Raw genomic sequence first — 22,287 nt, 5'->3', positions numbered from 1 at the left:
AATATCTCACTCGGTCAATTTGGTTGGTATGACATGTCAGATGCTGTCTTGTGTTTTGAGATGCACACTAAATCAACCACATTAAATTTCTGTTTATGTGGATCCAGCTTCAGTCCGTTATCATGAACACCAATTGGTCTCATTTTTATTGCGCTATGTTTGATACGATTGTAATGTGAAATTATTTGTAGGAGGATATTGGTCCATTTGGATGAGCTGTGAAAATTAAAACACATCCACATTTGACTTTTTATTAATCTATTCAGATGTTCCATAATACTTGCCTTAAGGTGGGTGAATGTTGAGTAGTGATGTATTCCATACCACTGCATCGTGGTCTTGAAATATCTATTGTAAAACTCTCAATTGTGATTGATTTGGAGATTATCAGAGAGTCGATTCATCCCTGTCTGCAGCAGACATTCACACACTCTGAAACAGCTCTCACCGTTTTTGTTGTAATGGGTAATGACAGATAATTTGTCCGCCCCTGGTAGCTGAGTGGTCAGCGCGACTAAATGTCAGTCCTAAGGGCCTGGGTTCGATTCCCGGCTGGGTCGGAGATTTTCTCCGCTCGGGGACTGGGTGTTATATTGTCCTAATCATCATCATTTCATCCCCAACGACGCACAAGTTGCCGAAGTGGCGTCAAATCGAAAGACTTGCACCTGGCGAAAGATTTACCCAGTTTTTGGTGCGCAAGGGCTTTTATAGAAAAGTGAATGCTTGTAATAATAATAATAATAATAATAATAATATATGAAGTCATTACAGCGCCGTCATCTTATTGACTGTGCTAGAATGTTTACAGCTTACATTATATAATGATGGGATAGTTAAATAAGAAAAACAACAAAGATTTGCGATAGCATGTTTTTTATTTCCACATCAGCAGTGATAGACATCAGTAAGAATTCACTGGTTCAGTCTTCACAACAGTTCAGTATTTTGCAAATAAAGGTTTCTTGTATGCACAGAATTCAGCATGTATTTATCTCAAACTGATGGGTATTCCTTCAGCATCTTCTTTTGGCACCATTTTGCTGCAGCGCTCTAAATTGTCTGCATGCGTGCAACACATGTGGAGATTGTTCACAATGTCTTTATACACAGTTTGGACACATAGCAGCACTTGGTTCTGTCTTTCCAACACAAGGGATAGCACCATCTACAGGCTGAAGAATTTTGTAATGGTGGAGAGTCGCAAATAAATAGATCGACCTCAAGATCTCACTATGAGTGTCACGCCATCGAACAGTGATTTTACGGATAGTTTCAGGCCAGCACAGTAAATGTCTGGAGATGGAGAATACTCAGAGGTCATCTGTTGGTTGATGTAAGGCTCTGAATGACATAGTTCATCCCATTTGAGCTCTGTAAACCACACATCAACATTTCTCAATGCATTTTCAGTCTCTAACACAACACGCCAGTCACTGTCCACTGATGCTTCTACGCCAATATTTAAACGCTTTGAACTGATAGCTGTTAAATTATAAGTTGAAGTGGAAATCAGCAGAGCGTGGGAGGAATTGCCAGTTTCTCAACTACCACATCAACACTCTGTCCTTCCAGTAACACCAGAATGTTCTATGATGGTACATACGTTGGGGACCAGAACTAACATGCACCTTAGGTGTGGGCCCCCCGGGACTGTTCTTCTGAGAGTCAGGAACTTGCTGGTGTCTGAATTCAACAAATCAATAAGCAGGACGGACAACAGCAGCTCATTGTCCTGCTCCAACATGCTGGTCAGGTGCAGTACGTGATCCCACAGTGCTGCTGCTGGTCCTGATAGGCCAGAGTTCGCTGCAGGTCCTGATAAACTGACTTCTGCTCGTCGAGACTTGCTGACGGTCGCTGAACAAAGAAGAAGAAACAATAAACACTCACAGACAAAGACATAGAGTTGAACAAAGAAATGGGGCTTGACAAAGAACAGGAGGAATCGCTACATGCGGTAATAGTAGGAAAACCTGTAATGAGTATTTACTGTTAAGCTTCTTTTGCAATCAGAGGCAGATGAGGATCTTGGCTGCTGTTTACAGTTCATGATTCTTCCACTGACTGACTGTGACTAAGAGTGCATCTGTTTATATCCTCCAACATCACCATTACTTGAGTGGATGTAGTGCTTCCACATTCCTATTAGCTCCTACCAATTTTCAGATGAATGATGTGTTCCTACTGGTTCATGAGGGAAGTGATTGGGGAGAAAAAACCCACCTCAAGTGTCCTCTGTGGCAGCTTTGTGAACTAGTTCAGTTGAAGCCCAACATCGAGGTAAATACCTCTGGTTCATTCTGTCTGGGGTAGTGGAATATGACAAAGTTGTCTCCTGCACTGTGGGCTGACAGACGATTTCAAAAAACACAAATAGCTCCAGCACTGGCAGTAGTCTCTATGAGTTGTGAAATGCATCTTCAGCCCATCCCACTGCATCGCCATTATTTGCTGAACAGTATTCACCCCATGCTCATCCATTATTGTCTCCTATTATTCGTCATGTAGGAGGCTATGGATGCAGTCCTCCGCTATATGCTAACAGGTAATTCACTTTCCAGAATGAAATTTTCGCTCTGCAGCGGAGTGCGTGCTAATATGAAACTTCCTGGCAGATTAAAACTGTGTGCCAGACCGAGGTAATTCACTTATTAAACTCGTCTCTGTCTGATACTATCTCCTCAAATGAACACATATGACAGTACCTTCCCAAGAGGACACTATATATTAAGATTCTGCAGTGACATGATTCCAGACAGAGCTAAAATATCCAACAAAAATCGTACTATACCACATCTCTCATTTTCCTCATCATCACATGAGCGCTCCATAATGAGTCCTTCGTGTCTGACAGCTCAACGCAGACCAATTTAGGGGTGGGACCCAACTGCAATACTATTGCCACTTGCTGGCGGCACATAGAACTAGAGCTTCAGTAGGGACATGACCATTGCGGCTTGCAGATGACCACACCCAGTGCCAGATGGCAGACATATGCATGGGCGATCCCAACAAGTGGCTAATATACCGCACTTCATTCCATTCCTTGGTGCTTACAGCAATTAAGTCAAGGGAAGTGGGGGGCAGACATGAGCTCTATGACATGGGGGAGCAGTGTCTCCCACAAACTGATTAAATAAAGAATATGCATCCATATATAATGATTATTGTCAGTGATTTGAATTTTGTATTGTGGGATCATTTCTCTCCAGCACAGACATTCTTATTCCTGCCAATTTCCAGATGGGGAAGAGGAGGGGGAAAGGGGAGCTTGGGGGATTTCGAAGAGAGAGTTAACTGCTCAATCTAATTAATTTGACAATTAATTTGATATCAAAGGAGTGCTTGTATCAGCGAGGAGGGGTTGGGATTTCCCACAAAGATAGAGGAGGTGGAGGGGGGAGGAGGAGTGGTGGGGGTTCCTCAGAAGAGTGGATTATCCCCAGGGGTTAATAAATCAACCACCAGGGGGTCATAAATCAATTAATAGAACAATTGGTTTGCCCCTGAATGTATGCATGCTCATTAGTGTATGCTTGCCTCTGACTGTATGCAACCCGCACAAACAAAAAGTGCCAATAGCACCTTTGCCCCACTGCTAACAAACAGGCATAGCCTATAACCTTCCTCTTCACTGCTCAACTCCTGGGTGAAGTCTATCCACTCAAATGTACCAGTTACAAAAGAAGAAGGTGTGGAGGGAGTGTTTGATCCTCATTGGTCTAGAGGAAATGGGAGAGGAGAATAGGTTTGGAGTTGGAGGAGGGGAGGATCTGAGGCTTCCTCTGAGTGGCCTTGATCAATTCCTGGTGGTTCCACAGGGGAGAGGGAGTGGAGGCACCAAGGAGCCCAAGTGTGTGACTTGACACCAAGTGTGTGACATGTGACCCCCTTATCTTATCACTGATAAGAATTGAATGTTCCTGAACTGGGACTGATAACCTACCTGTCCCCAGAATCCAAATTGGTCCTTTGGATATACACTGATGGGAAAAAATCACTACACCAAAAAATAACTAATGTAGAGTAATGAAATTTCGGAAATACATTTGTCCAAGCAACAATTTTAAGCGATTAACATTGCAAGATCACAGGTTAATAGAAGTGCAAGATAAGCCATTGCAAATGAGAAATGCTGGTTCGTTAATAACCGGTGTTACCGCCAGTACGTTGAATGAAAGCATGAAAACGTGAATGCATTATGTTGTACAGGTGCCAGATGTCAGTTTGTGGGATGGAATTCCATACCTGTTGGTTGGTCAATACAGGGACAGTTAATGCTGGCTGCAGATGACCCTGGATCTGTCGTTTGATGTCCCATAAGTGCTCTATTGGACGCAGAGCTAGTGATCAAGCAGGTCAGAACAACAGGTTGACACTCTGTAGAGCATGTTGGTTTACAACAGCGGTATGTGGGCAAGCGTTATCCTGTTGGAAAATACCCCATGGAATGCTGTTCATGAATGGCAGCACAGCAGGTCCAATTAGCAGACTGACATATAAATCTGAATTCAGTGTACATGGGATAATCACGAGAATGCTCCTTCTGTTGTACAACATCACACCCCAGATCATAACTCCAGGTGCAGGTCCAGTGTGTCTAGCACACAGACACGTTGGTTGTACGCCCTCAACTGGTCTCCTTATAACCAACACACAGCCATCACTGGCACTGAGGCAGAATCAGCTTTCAGCGGAAAACACAACAGACCTCCACTCTGCCCTCCCATGAGCTCTCACTTGACACCACTGAAGTGCAATGCATGCTACAGGGTTTCTGGCTCGGAACTGTCCTGGAAGTAACCGATTTGTAACATTTCATTGTGTCCCTGTGGTGCCGAGTGCTTCTCAGATTGCTGCTAGAGATGCACTATGATGTGTCAGAGCCACACACCAAACACGATGGTCTTCCCTTTCGGTAGTGCCACATGAAAATCTGGAGCCCAGTCTTCTTCCGACCGTACATTCTCATGACCACCACTGCCAGTATCATGTACATTGGCTGCATTCCTACCAAGTCTTTCAACACTATCGCATAAGGAACATCCAGCTTCTTGTAGCCCTATAACACGACCTTAAAGCGGGAACGTGTTGTATCTCCGCTTACAGTTACTCATGTGCAGTGAACCGGCATTTATCGCCGCGCCCACGCACTATGCTCATGGGAGAGGCTTTGTGGCAATAAACGGTTAAAGCGGTTTCTGGACAGGACACATTTATTTTTCCTACCTTTACGATAAATGTCACATAACAATCTTCGCTGATGTTCGTCTATACGGGTGCGTTGCACCGGCGGCACGGCTCGGTCACCGATCCCGGAGGGTGTACACTCCAGTGACGAGCCGTGGCGCGACCGCGTGGACCGAGCGAGGCAAAAGGCCGCGTCACCGAATGTTCTGCTCCTGGCGCGACAGGAGGCGCCGTAACGTCCGCGAAGAAACGAAGGACAATTGAACGGCGACTGCGTTTGCGACCGCGCGTACGCATTTACGGCGGAGTCACGTTGACTGGACGCACGTGGTCCGCGGCGGAAGAACTGGGGGGACGTGTGTCGCGTCGCGTCGACTAGCTCGCACTGGGGGCAGCTTTGTTCCCGTGCGGTCCGGTGTGCGACGCACCGTTGCCGAAATTCCGCGTAACGGTACAGCTGCCCCTGCTTGTGTCGGCAGTGCCGTAGTTCAGCCCCTCGTGCGTTGGACGGTGCTGCCGCCACACAGATCCCCCCTTGGAGAGCGGAGCTCCGTAGCTGCGAAAACGCGGCGATCGTTCTGTGGCGCGCGTGTGTTTAAAGTTCGCGCGCTGCGTGATGGCAGTGCGGCAGCTTTGGTGGGGGTCGGTCGGCGTCGGAAGGGCGGCGGCCCGTGACGTCAGCGCGCCGGACCGGCGAGCGTGCGGTGGGCGTGTCCTCGCGCTGGCGGCTAGTGACAGCGGCAGTAGGCACTGGCTGCGGCTGTCCGTAGCGATGCGCGTGAAGGCGCGCGTTGCAGGTCATTGGTGGTGACGTCTCGAAGGCGCTTGCGCGAGTGCGTTGCCGTCGGAACTCGAACGCGGGTCCGGGAGCTACTACGGACAAGCCGGGTGGTGTGGAGCGCGATGTCCGGAGCTCGACGGAGAAGCGAATGCGGTAAGCTGGCGCGGATGCCGATCCGGCCTCAACGCCCGACGCGGCGGAGGCAAACGACGCGAACGCGGGTCCAGGAGCTGCGCCGAAGGCAGGAGACGGTGTCCGGGGCTCGACTGGAGTTACCGGCCGAAGGCACTTGCAGCTGGAGGTCGGGTCTCTACAGCGGACGGCGGCTCGTGGGCGCCGAATTCTGACGGCGTTCGGCGGCTCGGGCGCGTGATTGCCGGTTTGGGTGTCGTGGCGCGCTGGCGACGCAGCACGGCCGTTTGAATCGGACGCGGCGGCCGGCGCGCGTGACGTAGTCCGCTGGCGGCTGTGGTGGGGGCGACCGGTGCGCCTGTGGTGGGCGCGGTCCGGGCGGCCGTACCAGCTGCCTGGGCGTGGTGGTGGGAGGCGCACGTGGCGGCGCGATGACAGCAGGCTGCAGCTGTGCGTCACCGGCGGCTCCGGGTGCAGGTTCCGTCTGACCGCTGGCAGAGGGAGTGTCGTCCGTGATCAGATCTTCTGCCGGGTCGAAGAAATGCGTGGCTGATGGAGCGGGCAAGACGTAGGCAGGTTTGACGCGGTCGATTGACACTGTCGACGGCTTTCCGTTGCACTCGATGACCAGCGTTTTGTCTCCTCGGGCGATCACGCGGTGCGGTCCACTGTAGGGCGGTCGAAGAGGTGGCCGTACTGCGTCAGTACGCAACATGACGTGCGTGCAGCGCTGCAGGTCGGCGTGGACGAATATCTTCCCGGTGCCGTGCCGCGTCGGTGCGTGCGCTCGGAGGCCGGCCATGTGACTGCGCAGACGTTCCGCCAGAGTGGGTGCCACGGCGTCGCGTGGGAGTCTTATATCTTCGACAAAATCGCCCGGGATTGTCAGGGATTGCCCGTAAACGAGGTCGGCAGGTGATGCGCCGATCTCCTCCTTCGGCGTGACTCGCAGGCCGAGCAGCACCAGTGGAAGCGCCTCTGGCCATGAGTTGTCGTGGCAGGTTAGAGCGGCTTTGAGAGTCCTGTGTAACCGTTCGACCATGCCATTCGACGCCGGATGGTAGCTGGTTGTCCTGTGTAACCGGGTGCCACACAGTCTGGCGACGTGCGTGAACAACGCGCAGTCAAACTGGCGGCCGCGATCAGTTGTCACGTGACTGGGACATCCGAAGCGTGCCACCCAGGTGTCGACGAATGCGGTGGCGACGGTCTCGGCTGTGACGTCCGCGACGGGCGTTGCTTCCGGCCAGCGAGTGAAGCGGTCCACCATCGTTAGGAGGTACCGCTTGCCTTGTGAGGGAGGAAGCGGGCCGACGAGGTCCACGTGAACGTGCGCAAAACGGCGTGTCGCGTCCGGGAAGGTGCCCACGGGTGCGTGGGTGTGCCTCCCGACTTTGGCGCGTTGACATGCGGTGCAAGTGCGCGCCCATTCACGACAGTCCTTCCGAAGCCCGGGCCAGACGAAACGCGCAGCCACGAGCGTCGCAGTGGTGTTGGTGCCGGGGTGTGACTGTCCGTGGACACGGTCGAAGGCACTGCGCCGGAATTTCTCCGGGAGGAACGGCCGGTGCGTGCCGGTTGAGGTGTCACACCAAATCTTCCGTGCGGAGCCGGGGACAGGCACCAGCTCCAGTTGCAGGCCGCTGGAAGTGTCGTGACGGAAGCGGTGCAGTTCTTCGTCACTCTCCTGTACTTGGGCCACGTCCTCAAAGTTCACAGGGGGTGAAATAACGGCACACGCTCGGGACAAACAATCGGCGACGATATTGTCTATCCCCGAAATGTGTCGAATGTCAGTCGTGAATTGCGACACGTACTCTAACTGCTGGAGTTGGCGCGGTGAACAGTTAGTGTGGTTGTTCTCGAACGCGTGGGTAATTGGTTTGTGATCGGTGAAAACGATGAACTGTCGGGCTTTTACGGACGGTCGGAAGTATTTCACCGCCGCGTACACCGCAAGCAACTCTCGGTCATAAGCACTCCAAGCACGTTGCGAATCGGAAAGCTTTTTGGAGAAAAAACCGAGAGGCTGCCAACTCCCGCCGACGCGCTGTTGTAACGCCGCGCCGATGGCGGCCTGGCTGGCGTCCACGACAACAGCTAAGTCCGCGTCATGTACCGGGTGCGCGAGCAGCGTCGCTTCCACGAGATTCCTTTTTGAGTCCGTGAAGCTCTGCTCCATTGCGTCTGTCCAATTCACGAGGGTCTTTCCTTTTGAGGTAGGACCTTGTAACGCCTTAGTCAGCGGCTCTTGCACGGCTGCGGCGTTGGGCAGGTGTCGACGATAAAAGTTCAACATGCCGAGGTAACGTCGTAATTCTTTGTGCGTCTGCGGACGCGGCATGTTCTGTATTGCCTTCACTTTCTCCGGTAGCGGTGTCGATCCGGTGGGCGTAATTAAATGGCCGAGGAACTCAATTTCCGTCACGCCGAACTCGCATTTAGCGGGGTTAATGACGATGTCGGCTTCGCTCAGGCGCTGAAAGACGGTCGTTAAGTGGCGGCGGTGGAGTTCGGGCGACTTGGAATACACCAAGATGTCGTCGAGGTACGCGAAGCAAAATGGCAAGCCTCGCAAGACGCCGTCCAGGAACCGCTGCCAAGTCTGGGCAGCATTCCGAAGACCGAAAGTCATAAACAGGCTTTCGAAAAGCCCAAAGGGCGTTACGATGGCTGTTTTTTCGATGTCTTCGGGCGCCACCGGAATTTGGGTGTACGCCTTTGCGCAGTCGATCTTGCTGAACACCGCGCAGCCCGCCAAGGCGTAGCTGTAGTCTTGAAGGTGTGGGACTGGGTATCGGTCCGGCACCGTTCGCGAATTAAGGGCGCGATAGTCCCCACACGGGCGCCACGAATTGTCTTTCTTGGGCACTAAATGCAACGCCGATGACCATGGGCTGCTCGATGGTCGCACGATGCCTTGCCGCAGCATGGCCTCGAACTCTGCCTTTGCTGCTGCGAGTCTGTCCGGCGCGAGTCGACGTGGGCGACACGATATGGGGGGTCCGGGTGTGGTTATTATGTGGTGCACCGTCGAATGTTTGATGTCTCTCGGTGCACCGGCTGGGCGGGTGAGGTCGGGGAATTGTTCCAGAATGTCAGCGTACGGTCCGGGGCACTTCACGGGTTTAACGCTGTAGTATGCAGCCTGCCGGCGCTGTCCCGCTATCTTTAAATTAGTTGTGGCGTCGATGAGCTGGCCGTTTGCGATGTCGGCTAGCAGCCCGTAGTGGCCGAGAAAGTCTGCGCCCAGGATCGGCTCGTTGACGTCGGCCACGGTAAAAGTCCACGAGAACGTGCGCCGTAGGCCTAGATCTATATTGCGGCTGTGTGTGCCGTAGGTTTTAATAGCGGAATTGTTCGCCGCTGTAAGGCAGAGTGCCTCGGCCCGCCTGCGGTCTCGTAACATAGAACGGGGGAATATCGAGAGGTCCGAGCCCGTGTCGACGAGGTACCTCACGCCTGCCCCCCGTTCCGCAATAAACAGACGCTTCGATATCACACTGCAGCCGGGTGCGCCTAGGTCCGGTCGCAGCTGGCGTTTGGGTGCGAGCAAGGAGCGCGGCACCTGGTTGCTTCGTTGCCGAAGCGGGCGTGGTACCAGCAGTAGCCGCTTTGTGCGTGCTGTGACGTCTGCGGGGTACCGTTGGAGCGGCTGTTGCTGCGTTGCCGGCTGCGCGAGCCGCGCCGCCTGTCGCCCGGTCTGCTGCTGCTGCGGCGCGTGCTGCCCTCTTGCTGCGAGCGCGCCAACCGGTCGACTTGCGTCGAGAGAGCTGCCACCTGTGCGGTCAAGTTTTGCACTAGCTGGTGCAGGGCGGCATCCGATGCGGGTGCGGGAGGCGCTTGCCGCCACGGAGGTGGGGGGACGGAGTCGTAAGCTGCCGCAGCCGCGGTGCTAGGCGCCGTTGTCAGCGCGTCGTGCACCCTGTCGGCCAAGTTAGCGACGGCGTCCAGCTGCATCTCCGTCTGTGCGGCTATCACTGCCTGCACCTGAGCTGGGAGGCTGCGCACCCAGATAGTGCGCAACAGCGAATCTGGCACCATATCGGACTGTGCGAGGCTCCGCAAGTGGCGCAGGAACTGCGAGGGCCTCCGATCGCCGCATTCCTCTTGCCGCAGCAGTTGGTGCACTCGCTGTTCCTCTGACGACGAAATCCGCCGGATCAGCTCTTCCTTGAGCCGTTTGTAGCTCGACTGCGTCGGCGGGGCGGTGATTATATCCCGCACTTCGGCAGCATAGTTCTGGTCCAACTGACTCACTACGTGCCCAAATTTCGCCAGGTCGCAGGTCACGTGGTTGCTCATAAATACAGCCTCAACCTGGCTGAACCACATTACAGGGTCGCGCAGCCAAAAGGGAGGCAGCCTGATCAACGCCCGTCCAGCGCTTGTAGGCGTTCCGGCGGTTGTAGGAGGCGTCGGTGTGGCGGGGATTTGCGCGCCAACATTGTCCTGAGCTGTCTGTGGCTGCGCGGCGTCCGCGCGTGTAGTCCGTGCCTGTAGCTCACTCTCTAGCCTCGTGTTGCGTGCGAGCAGTTCTTCGACGGTCTTTTGTAACTCCTCTAGCGTCGCCATCTTAGTTCAGAGGCGAATCCTCGTACAAGAGGAAAGTACACAGCGAAAATAACACACGGGAAACACACGAAAAAAAAAATAACACTAAGCAGTCTGCGATCAAGACAAACGCGCACAAAAAACAATACAAAAAAAAAGTTAGTTAAAAAAAATTTTACTACGGAGCACTGTTCGGCGCGGGCGAGCCTACTCGCGGTTCCACGTCTCTCGTACCGACGAACGTTCGTCACCACGTGTTTTTTTAGCCTCAGATCACGTCGGGGTCACCAGTGAAGCGGGAACGTGTTGTATCGCCGCTTACAGTTACTCATGTGCAGTGAACCGGCATTTATCGCCGCGCCCACGCACTATGCTCATGGGAGAGGCTTTGTGGCAATAAACGGTTAAAGCGGTTTCTGGACAGGACACATTTATTTTTCCTACCTTTACAATAAATGTCACATAACAATCTTCGCTGATGTTCGTCTATACGGGTGCGTTGCACTGGCGGCACGGCTCGGTCACCGATCCCGGAGGGTGTACACTCCAGTGACGAGCCGTGGCGCGACCGCGTGGACCGAGCGAGGCAAAAGGCCGCGTCACCGAATGTTCTGCTCCTGGCGCGACAGGAGGCGCCGTAACGTCCGCGAAGAAACGAAGGACAACTGAACGGCGACTGCGTTTGCGACCGCGCGTACGCATTTACGGCGGAGTCACGTTGACTCGACGCACGTGGTCCGCGGCGGAAGAACTGGGGGGACGTGTGTCGCGTCGCGTCGACTAGCTCGCACTGGGGGCAGCTTTGTTCCCGTGCGGTCCGGTGTGCGACGCACCGTTGCCGAAATTCCGCGTAACGGTACAGCTGCCCCTGCTTGTGTCGGCAGTGCCGTAGTTCAGCCCCTCGTGCGTTGGACGGTGCTGCCGCCACAACCTCATTCAAACTCTGTGAGGTGTTGATAATGGCGTCTTTGTCACCTTAAAGGCATTCTTGATTAATGTCAGCTCACTACATCCAATCTCAAAGGTAACTAACGCTCACTGCCGTTACAGCATGTATTTAAAGAAACTGGATTTGCATCCTCTTAGTGGCGCTACTAGCGTCACTCTTATGTGACTGGTGCAAAATTTTAATAGACATCATAATTCAGATGTAGAATCACGCCTACCAACTATCGTTTACGTCGAACAACTTCTTATTGGTGTTGCAATTTCTTTTTCCATCAGTGTAGTCACATACTGTCTGCATCGACACACCCATCCAGTTGAAACGTCCTCGCATATGAAAGCTTTATGCTGCACTTGGATCGAACCTGGAACCTTTGCCTTTAGTGGACAAGTGCTCTACTGATTGAGCTATACAAACGTGACTCACAGTCTGCCCTCTTAGCCTTACATCTGCCGATACCTTATCTCCTATCTTGCATACATACCACAAGGCAGGCAGGAGAACTGTGAAGTTTGGAAGGCAGGTAATGAGATAATGGCAAAAGCAGAGGTGTGAGGACAGGACGTGAGTTGTGTTTGGATAGTTCAGCCGTTGAGGCACTTGCCTACGAAAGGCAAAGCTCTCAGGTTCAGGTCCCATTCTGGCTCACTTTCAAATCAGTGCACACTCCACAGCTAAACGAAAATTTTTTCTGAAATCGACCCTAAGGCTAAGACATGACTCAGCAATATCCTTTGTGCACGCCACCACCAATATAGGGGTACCAGATCTATTTTACTAACATTGAAAATATTTTTCCTCACACTTAAATTCACAGCTAGTATTATGTCTTTTAGCCTATGTGCTGGATCCAGCCATAACCCCAGAAAAAAGGCTAGTTAAGGATGTTGACAGACAAAAACTTCCCCATACCTTGTCTACCTATCCAGTAGGGAGCGCGGGAGGGAATCGTGTGATTGCCAAAGGGTGCGCCTAGAGCCTTGGTAGAGAGACGTTGACCCTCCCTGGTCTCGGCTTCTGGCTCAGCAAAGCATCTCTTCCTTCCCTCTTCTCTCCAATGATTTTTCGAACTTTGTGCACCACTGATCGACTACCGCGGTGGCACGCTCAGCAACTCCTGGGCTCACCATACTGTATTTCTGATTGCAGAATATGCGCCACTTTTATCTATGTAGCCTCCAGTTTTATGTGTATTTCGGACGTCCACATCCTTGTCCATCCCAATGAGGAAGTATGCTGGAACCTAAACACCTTTTTTCTTGGAGTGCTAGTGTGCAAAGTACGCAGGAGAACTTATGTAAAGTTAGGAAGATAGGATATGAGGTACTGGCAGAAGTAAAGCTGTGAAGATGCATAGTGAGTCGTGCTTGGATAGCTCAGTTCCAAACGGCGCTATAGCTCAGAGTGTTCGTTCAGTCGTGGGACTGGCCATCCTCTGTAACAGAAAAAAAGCCGTCAAGTTATCAGTTTGCATTTGAGAAGTGTCATTTGAAATCACCACAGAACAGCAGAAGAAAAACGACGAAGAAACAGAACGAAAGAAAAAAATAAAGAAAGTTGGTAGAGCACTTGCACGTAAAATGCAAAGTTTCCAGATTCGAGTACCCTTCCAGCACACAGTTTTAATCTGCCAGGAAGTTTCAAATCAGCGGTCACTCCAGCACAGAGTGGACATTAATTCCAGAGCCTTTGCATCACATTTGCCGAATTCCATCCCATTCAGATAATTCTTTTGTGGTGTGTCTATTATTTTTTATTAGAGTGTATTTAAGTCACGAGTGGGCATCTAAACTATCTGAGCTAAGTAGTTTTCATGTAAAGGATTTTTTGTAGGAAGTTTTATCGTGCACATTACGTACAAAATTGTAGTTACATCATGCAATTGCTGAAGGGCTCACATCTCCTCCAGTCGCGACAGTAGGACTGGGGAATTTGCTGATGGTAAGTGAGTGTTTAAGGAGACCAAATAGCTAAGGTCATCAGTCTCCTATTCAGCCCCAATGACAAAAGCAATATAGACATTCTGTCTGTGTGTAAATTGTGTGTGCAAGTGTGAGAAAGTGATCTAAGTATTTGTTTAGCATGTATCTGAGGTGTAACACGGGAACTAACCCAGTATTCACCTAGTGGGATGTGGGAAATAGTGTAAAAACCACATCAACGCTGGCCAACACAACGGCGTTACTATGTGCAATTACATGATCGGATTTACAACAGAGGTACATAGTTATGCACTAAATAACTGAGATTTTTTCGAATGTTTTCTGTTATATCTGGGTGTGTGTGTGGTGATCGATAGAAAGATCCGATTTTAAGTTCATGCCCGCCCTTAATATTGAGCCTTGCCCAAACAATTGGATATGCAACCTCTATTTCTACGTCTTTGGATTTACGTTTTTTATCTACTATGACGAACATGTTACTCCATTTTCCATTAGCCTAGCCTTTTGATACACACTTACCTTTACCACAAGAACCTTACAACTATTAATTTCGGATTTTATTCAGCTTTCTGTGCCTAGTATTATGTCAATTCCATTTAATTTTAGATGTGTTTCAAACTCTCACACTTTGTTTTGATGCTTTGATAGTGGATCACTAGGATTTTAATAGTTACATCAGTGGGGAAAATTTTCTTCAATATTACACTAGAAATTCGAGACCTCCTACAGGTATCATTATCTGAAGTGGTTGGAAAGTTGCTTTGTAAAAAAACTTAAGAAAGGGACCTGTATGCATCCCATACAAAGTCCGATATCTGCCAAGGAGCCTGTGATGTCTAGTGCAATGTTTCCCAGACTGTGTTCTTACTCTGCAGGAACTGAATAAGTGCTCCACAAAAAGCTGCTAATAACATAGGAATTTTTCCTTGACTTTTTGAAGATATTAATTATTTTTGAAAATTTTATTGTGATTCTTGTGTTCTCAGTTATGATTTAAAACTGAAGTAATAATTGAATAAAACAAGTTTTTGTCGATTTTTAAAATTTTATTAACCTTCAAAATAAACAAAGTACGCCACCAAAGTATTCTCAAAGTGTTCTGTCAAAGGAAAAGTTTGGGAGCCCCTGGTCTAGTGAACTGCTATGCCACTGGTGAGAAACGCACACTTGTCAGCCCTGTGGCTCATTTCCAGGAGGTTGCAGCCTGCTTGTTCCATAACCTTCGAAATGTCTGGATCAGTCTTTCCACTGTACTCAGAACCAAGGGGCAGGTATAATTTTCTGTGAATGACCGAGCAACCAAACAATATAGTATTTACTAGCCGCTGTATTATACCTCGCATGGGACTGAGTGGAATCAGAGAATCATTTTTATCAATTTATTATGTTATTCGTAGCTGCTATTTTTTTCAGCAACTGCAGTATGGCACATATTTCGAATAAAATTCAACTGTCAGTTGCATGTGATTTTTATTTTACTTTACCTGCTTCGACAGATTAATGTGTCATCTTTCGAAAGCTACAAAACAGGAACTTTATGTAAAGTATAAGAAGCGTATTACAAAAGCTTCGTTAATGTTTGTTTAGCAGATGTCAATATCTTCTGCATAGAAGCATAAACATAAATGGAATATATTTACTGTAATTTATCAATCCATAGTAAGAATTATTACACACGATACGTACATTTTTGGACACGTCATGGCATTGTACTTCTGTGAAGAAGATATTGGCATCTGCTACACCAACATTAAGTAAGTTCCTGTAATTCACTTCTTAAACTTCACACACATGTAAGCACCGAACAAGGTGGCGCAGTGGTTAGGACACTGGAATGGCATTCGGGAGGACGACGGTTCAAGCTTGCGTCCGGCTATCCTGATTTATGTTTCCCGTTCATGCCCTAAATCGCTTCAGGCAAATGCCAGGATGATTCCTCTGAAAGGGCACGCCCGACTACCTCACCGAATCCCTAATACGGTGGGACCGATGACCTCGCTGTTTGGTTCCCTCCCCCAAAAACAATCAACTAACATAAATATAAGTCTATGTTTAATTTCTATTAAGAGCGCACGCACTCCGTACAGTGAAGGGTATTGAGTGCTCTTGGTTCAGCAGGAAATATTTTAAATAACATTTTCAGGAAGCACTATTTGTGCACGAGACTATCACTACTAACGTTAATATACGTCAATGCCAAGGGCTATTTGCAAACGGCGGGTAATACTGTCATCTCAAGTATTGTAAGATCTCTGCAAATCAGATGTTGGGAAGTAGTTTGGATTGACGCTGCAACGTCGGAGTCTGAACAATTGCACTCGCTGCATCGCCACATAAGGTTTTCGGTTTTGTGTTTGCTGATAAGGCGTGAAGTTTGAAAAGCGAAGATGTCAAGTGAATTAGATGAAAGGTAACCTAAACAAACCAATTTTTATATTGGTTGTTTTAGAAATATCATTACTATGTGAAAAAAGCAAAATGAAGTTTTGTCATTTTTAAATTGCCACTGGACCCTTTATTTTAGAGTCTTGGATGAATTGGAAGCCTTGCAGGCTATACTGATGGACGAGGTAACAGTGAAAACTAATGAAAGGTAAGAGTGTGTGTATTTATTAGTTATTGATCCTCATTTCTGTTCGCTCATTTGCGTAGGCGTTCGTGACAAGTAATGAAACACATTTAACGTGATCTCTCGCTTTATGGGTTTGTTTTGTTATATTTCACAGCTGTGTTATTAATAAAACAATGTACAAATACATTGTTGTTTCACTTGCAATCTTTCTTGTACTGAAAAAAATAGTGCGACGTCGTAGTTTGCCTTGAAACACAGTGCCGAATGTGTAGGAAAGTCGTGTTATAGTCGATGTGTACTTAACAGAAGATAGAAGAGATGAGTTGATTCCATCCGTATTGAAATTCATCGGAAGGGGGCAGGGCGGCGAAATCACATCTTTTCGCACTCGTTCAGTCGTGCAGCGTATTAGCCTTCAGCCTGTTGTACTATGATATCGGCTACGTTTTAGTAATTGGGTGCAATCTGAAACATAAGGCGCCAAATATTTAAAGTATTAAGTTGCAAGGAGAGGTTAACTTTTTGCTCCGATCAGCGGATAGACCTACCCATAGTTCGTAATGCACTTCATGTTAAAACAATATTAATGTTTGCAGTCACTACTGACTATAATTGTACCATTTTTGTCATTTATGCGGTTTTCTCTAATTTTAATTGAATCTGACAGGATTACGGTTACTGAGCTGCAGGAGTTGTAGTTAGTTTTGAGATGCAGTGGTCGTCATTCGGTAGTGATAGTTCACTTTTGCATATTCACGGGGACAGATGAACAAACCTGAAGATAATCTTTAATGCCTTGATGTTAACGTAGCACTGTGGCAGTGAATGTAGTGAGATAATGTTCTGTATGTGATTACTGTACATATTCATATCAATAATAAAAAAGATGTCGAAGTGTGAAGCATATTTACCTTCAACGTTTTATGAACCAAAATTTTACTATCATGTTCTTCACTATTATCCGAAACTTCAACATGGACACGAAAGACGCGTAGCCAAAGTTCGTAAAACTCCATTGTCATCACAATTGTCTTAATGATGTTGATAGCGAAAAATTTTGTTTGCCACTTCCGTCTATCTCGGGTTAGAATGTGATGTTGTACCTTCCTTGAAATCTTTGTTATGGTGGCAAACTGATCTGTAACTTTGCCCAAGGTCTTGGTTGGTTTGGAAGATAACATGGTTGCAAGCAGGCAAAGCCAATGAATTTGGATTTCAAATAAAGATTTGGTAATGGATTGAAATTTAACATACCCTAACATTTATGTAACAACATATTTCACAATACGAGCTAGAACTGCTACATATATTAGCTAACAGACAAGTCTCTGCCAAGTGTTTTATGTATGTTATGTAGGTATATCATGCATAAATTATGAAGAATGTAAGGGGGACCCACTGGGTAACTTTTATACAATCTGGCATTATGCAGAAAAGTTTTTGTGTAATAGTTTTAATTATTGTAGTGTGTTGTTTGTAAGATGAATAACAATAGTTGCCTTTCTTCGACAATAATAAGTGAATTAGTGTTTCTGTTGTAACAAATCCAGAGATCCACAGACATTAAAATCATAAAACATAAGATTATGGACATGCAGTGACTGGCCCATGCCATACGTAAGTGTAAATTAACAAACATTAAAGCTATGATTAACAAAACTCAGATTAGACCATTAATAAAAGTGCAACTCATAGCTATACTCAGATTAAAATGGCTTTGTGGTGGATACTTCAGGGAGTCAAGTGGTAGGGGCTAGGCACCATCCAGTCTTAGTTCTGTCTTAACTGCCACAGCCTCTTTCACAGTGCATTGTGAAGGGTGACTAGCTGCAGACTGCCAACACTGACTACTGCTGTTGCAATCTGTCGATCACAAAGTAATTTTAATCAGAGGGTAAGAGCCAAGAACATGAAGTGACAACTGAATGGAGCTTCTGAGAGGAATAAAACAACAGCATTGCATGAAAAATAGAAGAATTCACCATGGCTTTGAATTATGGGTGTATTACTATTTGCTTTTGTTTAAACTCTCCTCAGTTCCAGTTCATTTTCAATTCTGAGGGTTGTTTTTTTAAAAAATAGTGGGCCTACTTCATTGGAGATTTGTGAAGAAATTACTTTTAGTTTTATGTAACTGCAGAATAATGTTAGTACTTGACAATGGATAGTAGAAGATTTTTGAAATGATAAGGGCTTATGGATAAATTGAAAATCCCTGAAAATTTAAGATATAATTTAAGCCTATCGTGTTAGATACTCCCACAAGTATACAGAGAAGTTGCAGCATTAGAAAATTGCAGCGAAATGCAGGAAGGTCTGCAGCGAATAGGCACTTGGTGCAGGGAGTGGCAACTGACCCTTAACATAGACAAATGTAATGTATTGCGAGTACATAGAAAGAAGGATCCTTTATTGTATGATTATATGATAGCAGAACAAACACTGGTAGCAGTTACTTTTGTAAAATATCTGGGAGTGTGCGTACGGAACGATTTGAAGTGGAATGATCATATAAAATTAATTGTTGGTAAGGCGGGTGCCAGGTTGAGATTCATTGGGACAGTCCTTAGAAAATGTAGTCCATCAACAATGGAGGTGGCTTACAAAACACTCGTTCGACCTATACTTGAGTAGGCCTATTGCTCATCTGTGTGGGATCCGTACCAGGTCGGGTTGACAGAGGAGATAGAGAAGATCCAAAGAAGAGCGGTGCTTTTCGTCACAGGGTTATATGGTAAGTGTGATAGCGTTACGGAGATGTTTAGCAAACTTGAGTGGCAGACTCTGCAAGAGAGGCGCTCTACATCACAGTGTAGCTTGCTGTCCAGGTTTCGAGAGGGTGCATTTCTGAATGAGGTATCGAATATATTGCTTCTCCCTACTTATACCCCCCCCCCCCTCCCCCCAACCCTCCGAGGAGATCACGAATGTAAAATTAGAGAGATTCGAGTGTGCGCGCATGCTTTTAAAGTGGCATAAAAGTGATATACTTCTAACATAATATATAGATGGCAGCTTTTTTTTGTAGGAGAGGTGAGTCAGATGAAAATAATGTGCATATGAAACTATTTATGAAAGAGAGAGAAAAGTATGATACAGTACTGCACTCCTCATTTACACCTTCTTTCCATATCAATTTTTTTCCTCCCCAGAGAGACCTGTTTCATGAGCTTGAGTTTGTCATATAAATAAGTAGACTGTAGCAGAGAAACAAAATAATGTTGAAATAGGTAGTAAGGAAATAGAGCTGTAAAATTAATGTTTATCTCTGTTCATTGAGCTAAATTATCAATTACAGGAAAAGAGAATAGATTAACTATAGGAAAACTTGTGAAAGTGTTAGGAAGTAATGAACACGTACTGATATATTTCTGAATTCACCTTATGATGAGTATGGTTAAACCCATATATGTATTAGTGCCATACCAAACCTTTGTTTGTACTTGCTATTGTATAGCACTCCACCACATCTGTCCAAAAGCAACAGACAGAAGAAAAAGGTGCTCCCATACTACAGTGGAATGCAAGTATTGGGGCGGGGGGGGGGGGGGGGTGCACTTCATTTTGGAAAAGGTACATACCATTCTACACCTGTCACATCCATGTCAAATATTTAAACAGTTGCTGTAACAATGCAAATTCCATCAATGCTCATGTTGTACCATTGTCTATCCACCTGAGGAGGACTTGATGTCTAGGCTCTCATTATTCTCATTTTGCATTCCCCAAATCACTTCTTTTGTTAGAGAACTTTCATGCAGATAATAAATTACATGCTGCACAATTTTGCAGAACTTAAGAGTGAGCCCTAAGAAATTACTATATCCTTTTTAAACAAAATCATTTTTTTTTAATTTTTTTTTTTATTGCTAATTCAACCATCTCCTCCTTTCACACACTTACTGCCACGAGACTGGTCACAACTAGTCACTTCTGTGTAACACTGTTAAGGCAGGTGGGGCAGCTGCTGGTCGTATTCTCACAGGTGGTTATTTGAGTGGGACCCCCCTCCCCCTGCCCCCTCCCCTCCCCCATGAGTGATTGGCCCAATTGCTACACATTTATGTTTCCATAAATAACTATTGGGTGCACCTGAAAGTGAAGCTTTGGGCTTCAAAACCAGTCATGCAAAAAGTAAGACATTTGCTGGTAATTGAAGTGGATTTTTTATTCTATTTGTTAAGGTATTATCAGTTTAGTTTCGGTCGCAGGAGTTCCTCCTGACAGTTCTACTTGGTGTAGATTTCTTGCAGTGCATTGCCATCACTACTAGAAATGCGATCATTGTCATTTCTGTCTGATGTTTACAGAGGCATCTACTTTATCAGAAAATTTCAATAACGCTGCACCATCAACATCAAAATCTGTTTCTTCCAACATTGGTAACTCTTTACCAGTAAACCAGCCTTTTTCGACATTTGCAATGTCGTACCACACCACTGATTGGCAGGGCAGAGTCCATTTGAGCTTCAACCGTTCATACTCATATTATACGTTGTAACAAGACTCACTGTACATACCAAAATATAAATTAGCGTTCACCTTTAAAATGTATGTGGAACAACATTGAGATTTTGTAAGAATTAGGAATAAAAACTCAGTTAAAAGTAAAATAATTAAAAAATGGCAAGATTCAAAATGTAACAAGATATTGTACCTGATTTTCTGTATGCCAGCGTCAATTCAATCAAGAAATACAAATTAGTGCACAGTACTGTTATGTATTGTACTAAACAGAGTGGAACACTTGGTCACCAGCAGGCACATGATGTCAGGTGTGTGACTTGGCTGCGGTTGCTGGTGGCCCCATGGCCATAAACATGTTGTTTATATTTTTTGAAGGTTGTAATTGGCTAAAAGTTATCACACGCGAAATTCTAACCAACACATTTGATGAATGAAACAGCTGTAACTCCTTCACGGACATGACAGGGATGGTCTTGCAAGCATTGCCATCAAAACACAGTAATAACAAAGGATGGGAAATAAGAGTAAATATCTTGACAAACTCAAGAATTTCTCAATGGTTTTCTCACAAAATTGTCGAAAAGGACCTTAGAACAAGACTTTGACAAATTGAGAACACCAACAGGCGCTGTCATATTGCTGCAAAGGATAAAGACAAACTGATATTTGTCGTATTTTCTGTGAATAGTTACATGTTGTTGTATTATGCACCACTTTTCTGCAACCTAAATTAATTCATTTAGTTTTGTAATTCGCTGTAGTGTTTGTGTTTTTGCCCCAGTGGGTTTTGCTATACGTTTATGTGCCTATCTGGCACTCGGTGCCTCCTCTATGTGATGAGTAGCAATCTATCCTGATTCATATTGTACTGTTCCTTCCCTGGTTTTCCATTGTTTGAAAACAATTCGAGTAAGATGAAGACTTAACTAAAACATATATTGGATATAGACCACATTTCATCAAGATGGTATATGGCTCAGTAAGTGACAACATTAATCAGTCACACCAAGAAAACCAGAGAGATCACAGTGTAGGGACAATTGTGCAAACATTTCAAGATTTATTTGAATGTTTTTCTAGTTATCTTTAGATTGGTCGGAATCAGGAAGCTATTAATAAAAATAGTGACATTGTGGAAATAATGACAGAAGAGATACACTATGTGATCAGAAGTATCCAGACGCCTGGCTGAAAATGACTTAAAAGTTCACAGCGCCCTCCATTGGTAATGCTGGAATTCAGTATGGTTTTGGCCCCTCCTTAGCCTTGATGACAGCTTCCACTCTCGCAGGCATACATTCAATGAGATGCTGGAAGGTCTCTTGGGGAATGGAAGCCCATTCTTCATGGATTTCTGCACTGAGGTGAGGTATCGATGTTGGTTGGTGAGGCCTGATACAAAGTCAGCATTCCCAAACATCCCAAAGGTGTTCTATAGGATTCAGGTCAGGACCCTGTGCAGGCCGGTCAATTACAGGGATGTTATTGCAATGTAACCACTCCACCACAGTCCGTGCATTATGAACAGGTGCCTCATCATGTTGAAAGATGCAATCGCCATCCCCAAATTGCTCTTCAACTGTGGGAAGCAAAAAGGTGCTTAAAACATCAATGTAGGCCTGCGATGTGATAGTGCCACGCAAAACAACGAAGGGTGCAAGCCCCCTCCATGAAAAAAATGACCACACCATAACACCAC

The 22,287-nt window shown here is 46.7% G+C and overlaps 1 protein-coding gene across 1 annotated transcript in view; it reads left to right on the top strand.

The window, feature by feature from the left end:
• The first annotated feature begins 15,820 nt into the window (after window positions 1–15,820).
• LOC126198427 (E3 ubiquitin-protein ligase RNF25) overlaps window positions 15,821–22,287 on the top strand; it is a 37,390-nt gene continuing 30,923 nt past the window's right edge. The window contains exons 1-2 of the mRNA XM_049934737.1: window positions 15,821–15,959; window positions 16,074–16,142. Coding sequence (XP_049790694.1) covers window positions 15,937–15,959; window positions 16,074–16,142 — 92 coding nt within the window. The 5' untranslated portion in view covers window positions 15,821–15,936. The remainder of the gene's footprint in view (window positions 15,960–16,073; window positions 16,143–22,287) is intronic.

The sequence above is a fragment of the Schistocerca nitens genome, chromosome 1 (assembly GCF_023898315.1).
Source record: "Schistocerca nitens isolate TAMUIC-IGC-003100 chromosome 1, iqSchNite1.1, whole genome shotgun sequence".
NCBI classification, from domain to species: domain Eukaryota; kingdom Metazoa; phylum Arthropoda; class Insecta; order Orthoptera; family Acrididae; genus Schistocerca; species Schistocerca nitens.
The sequence above is the reverse complement of the archived record's forward strand: the minus strand, read 5'-3'. Positions and strand labels throughout refer to the sequence as shown.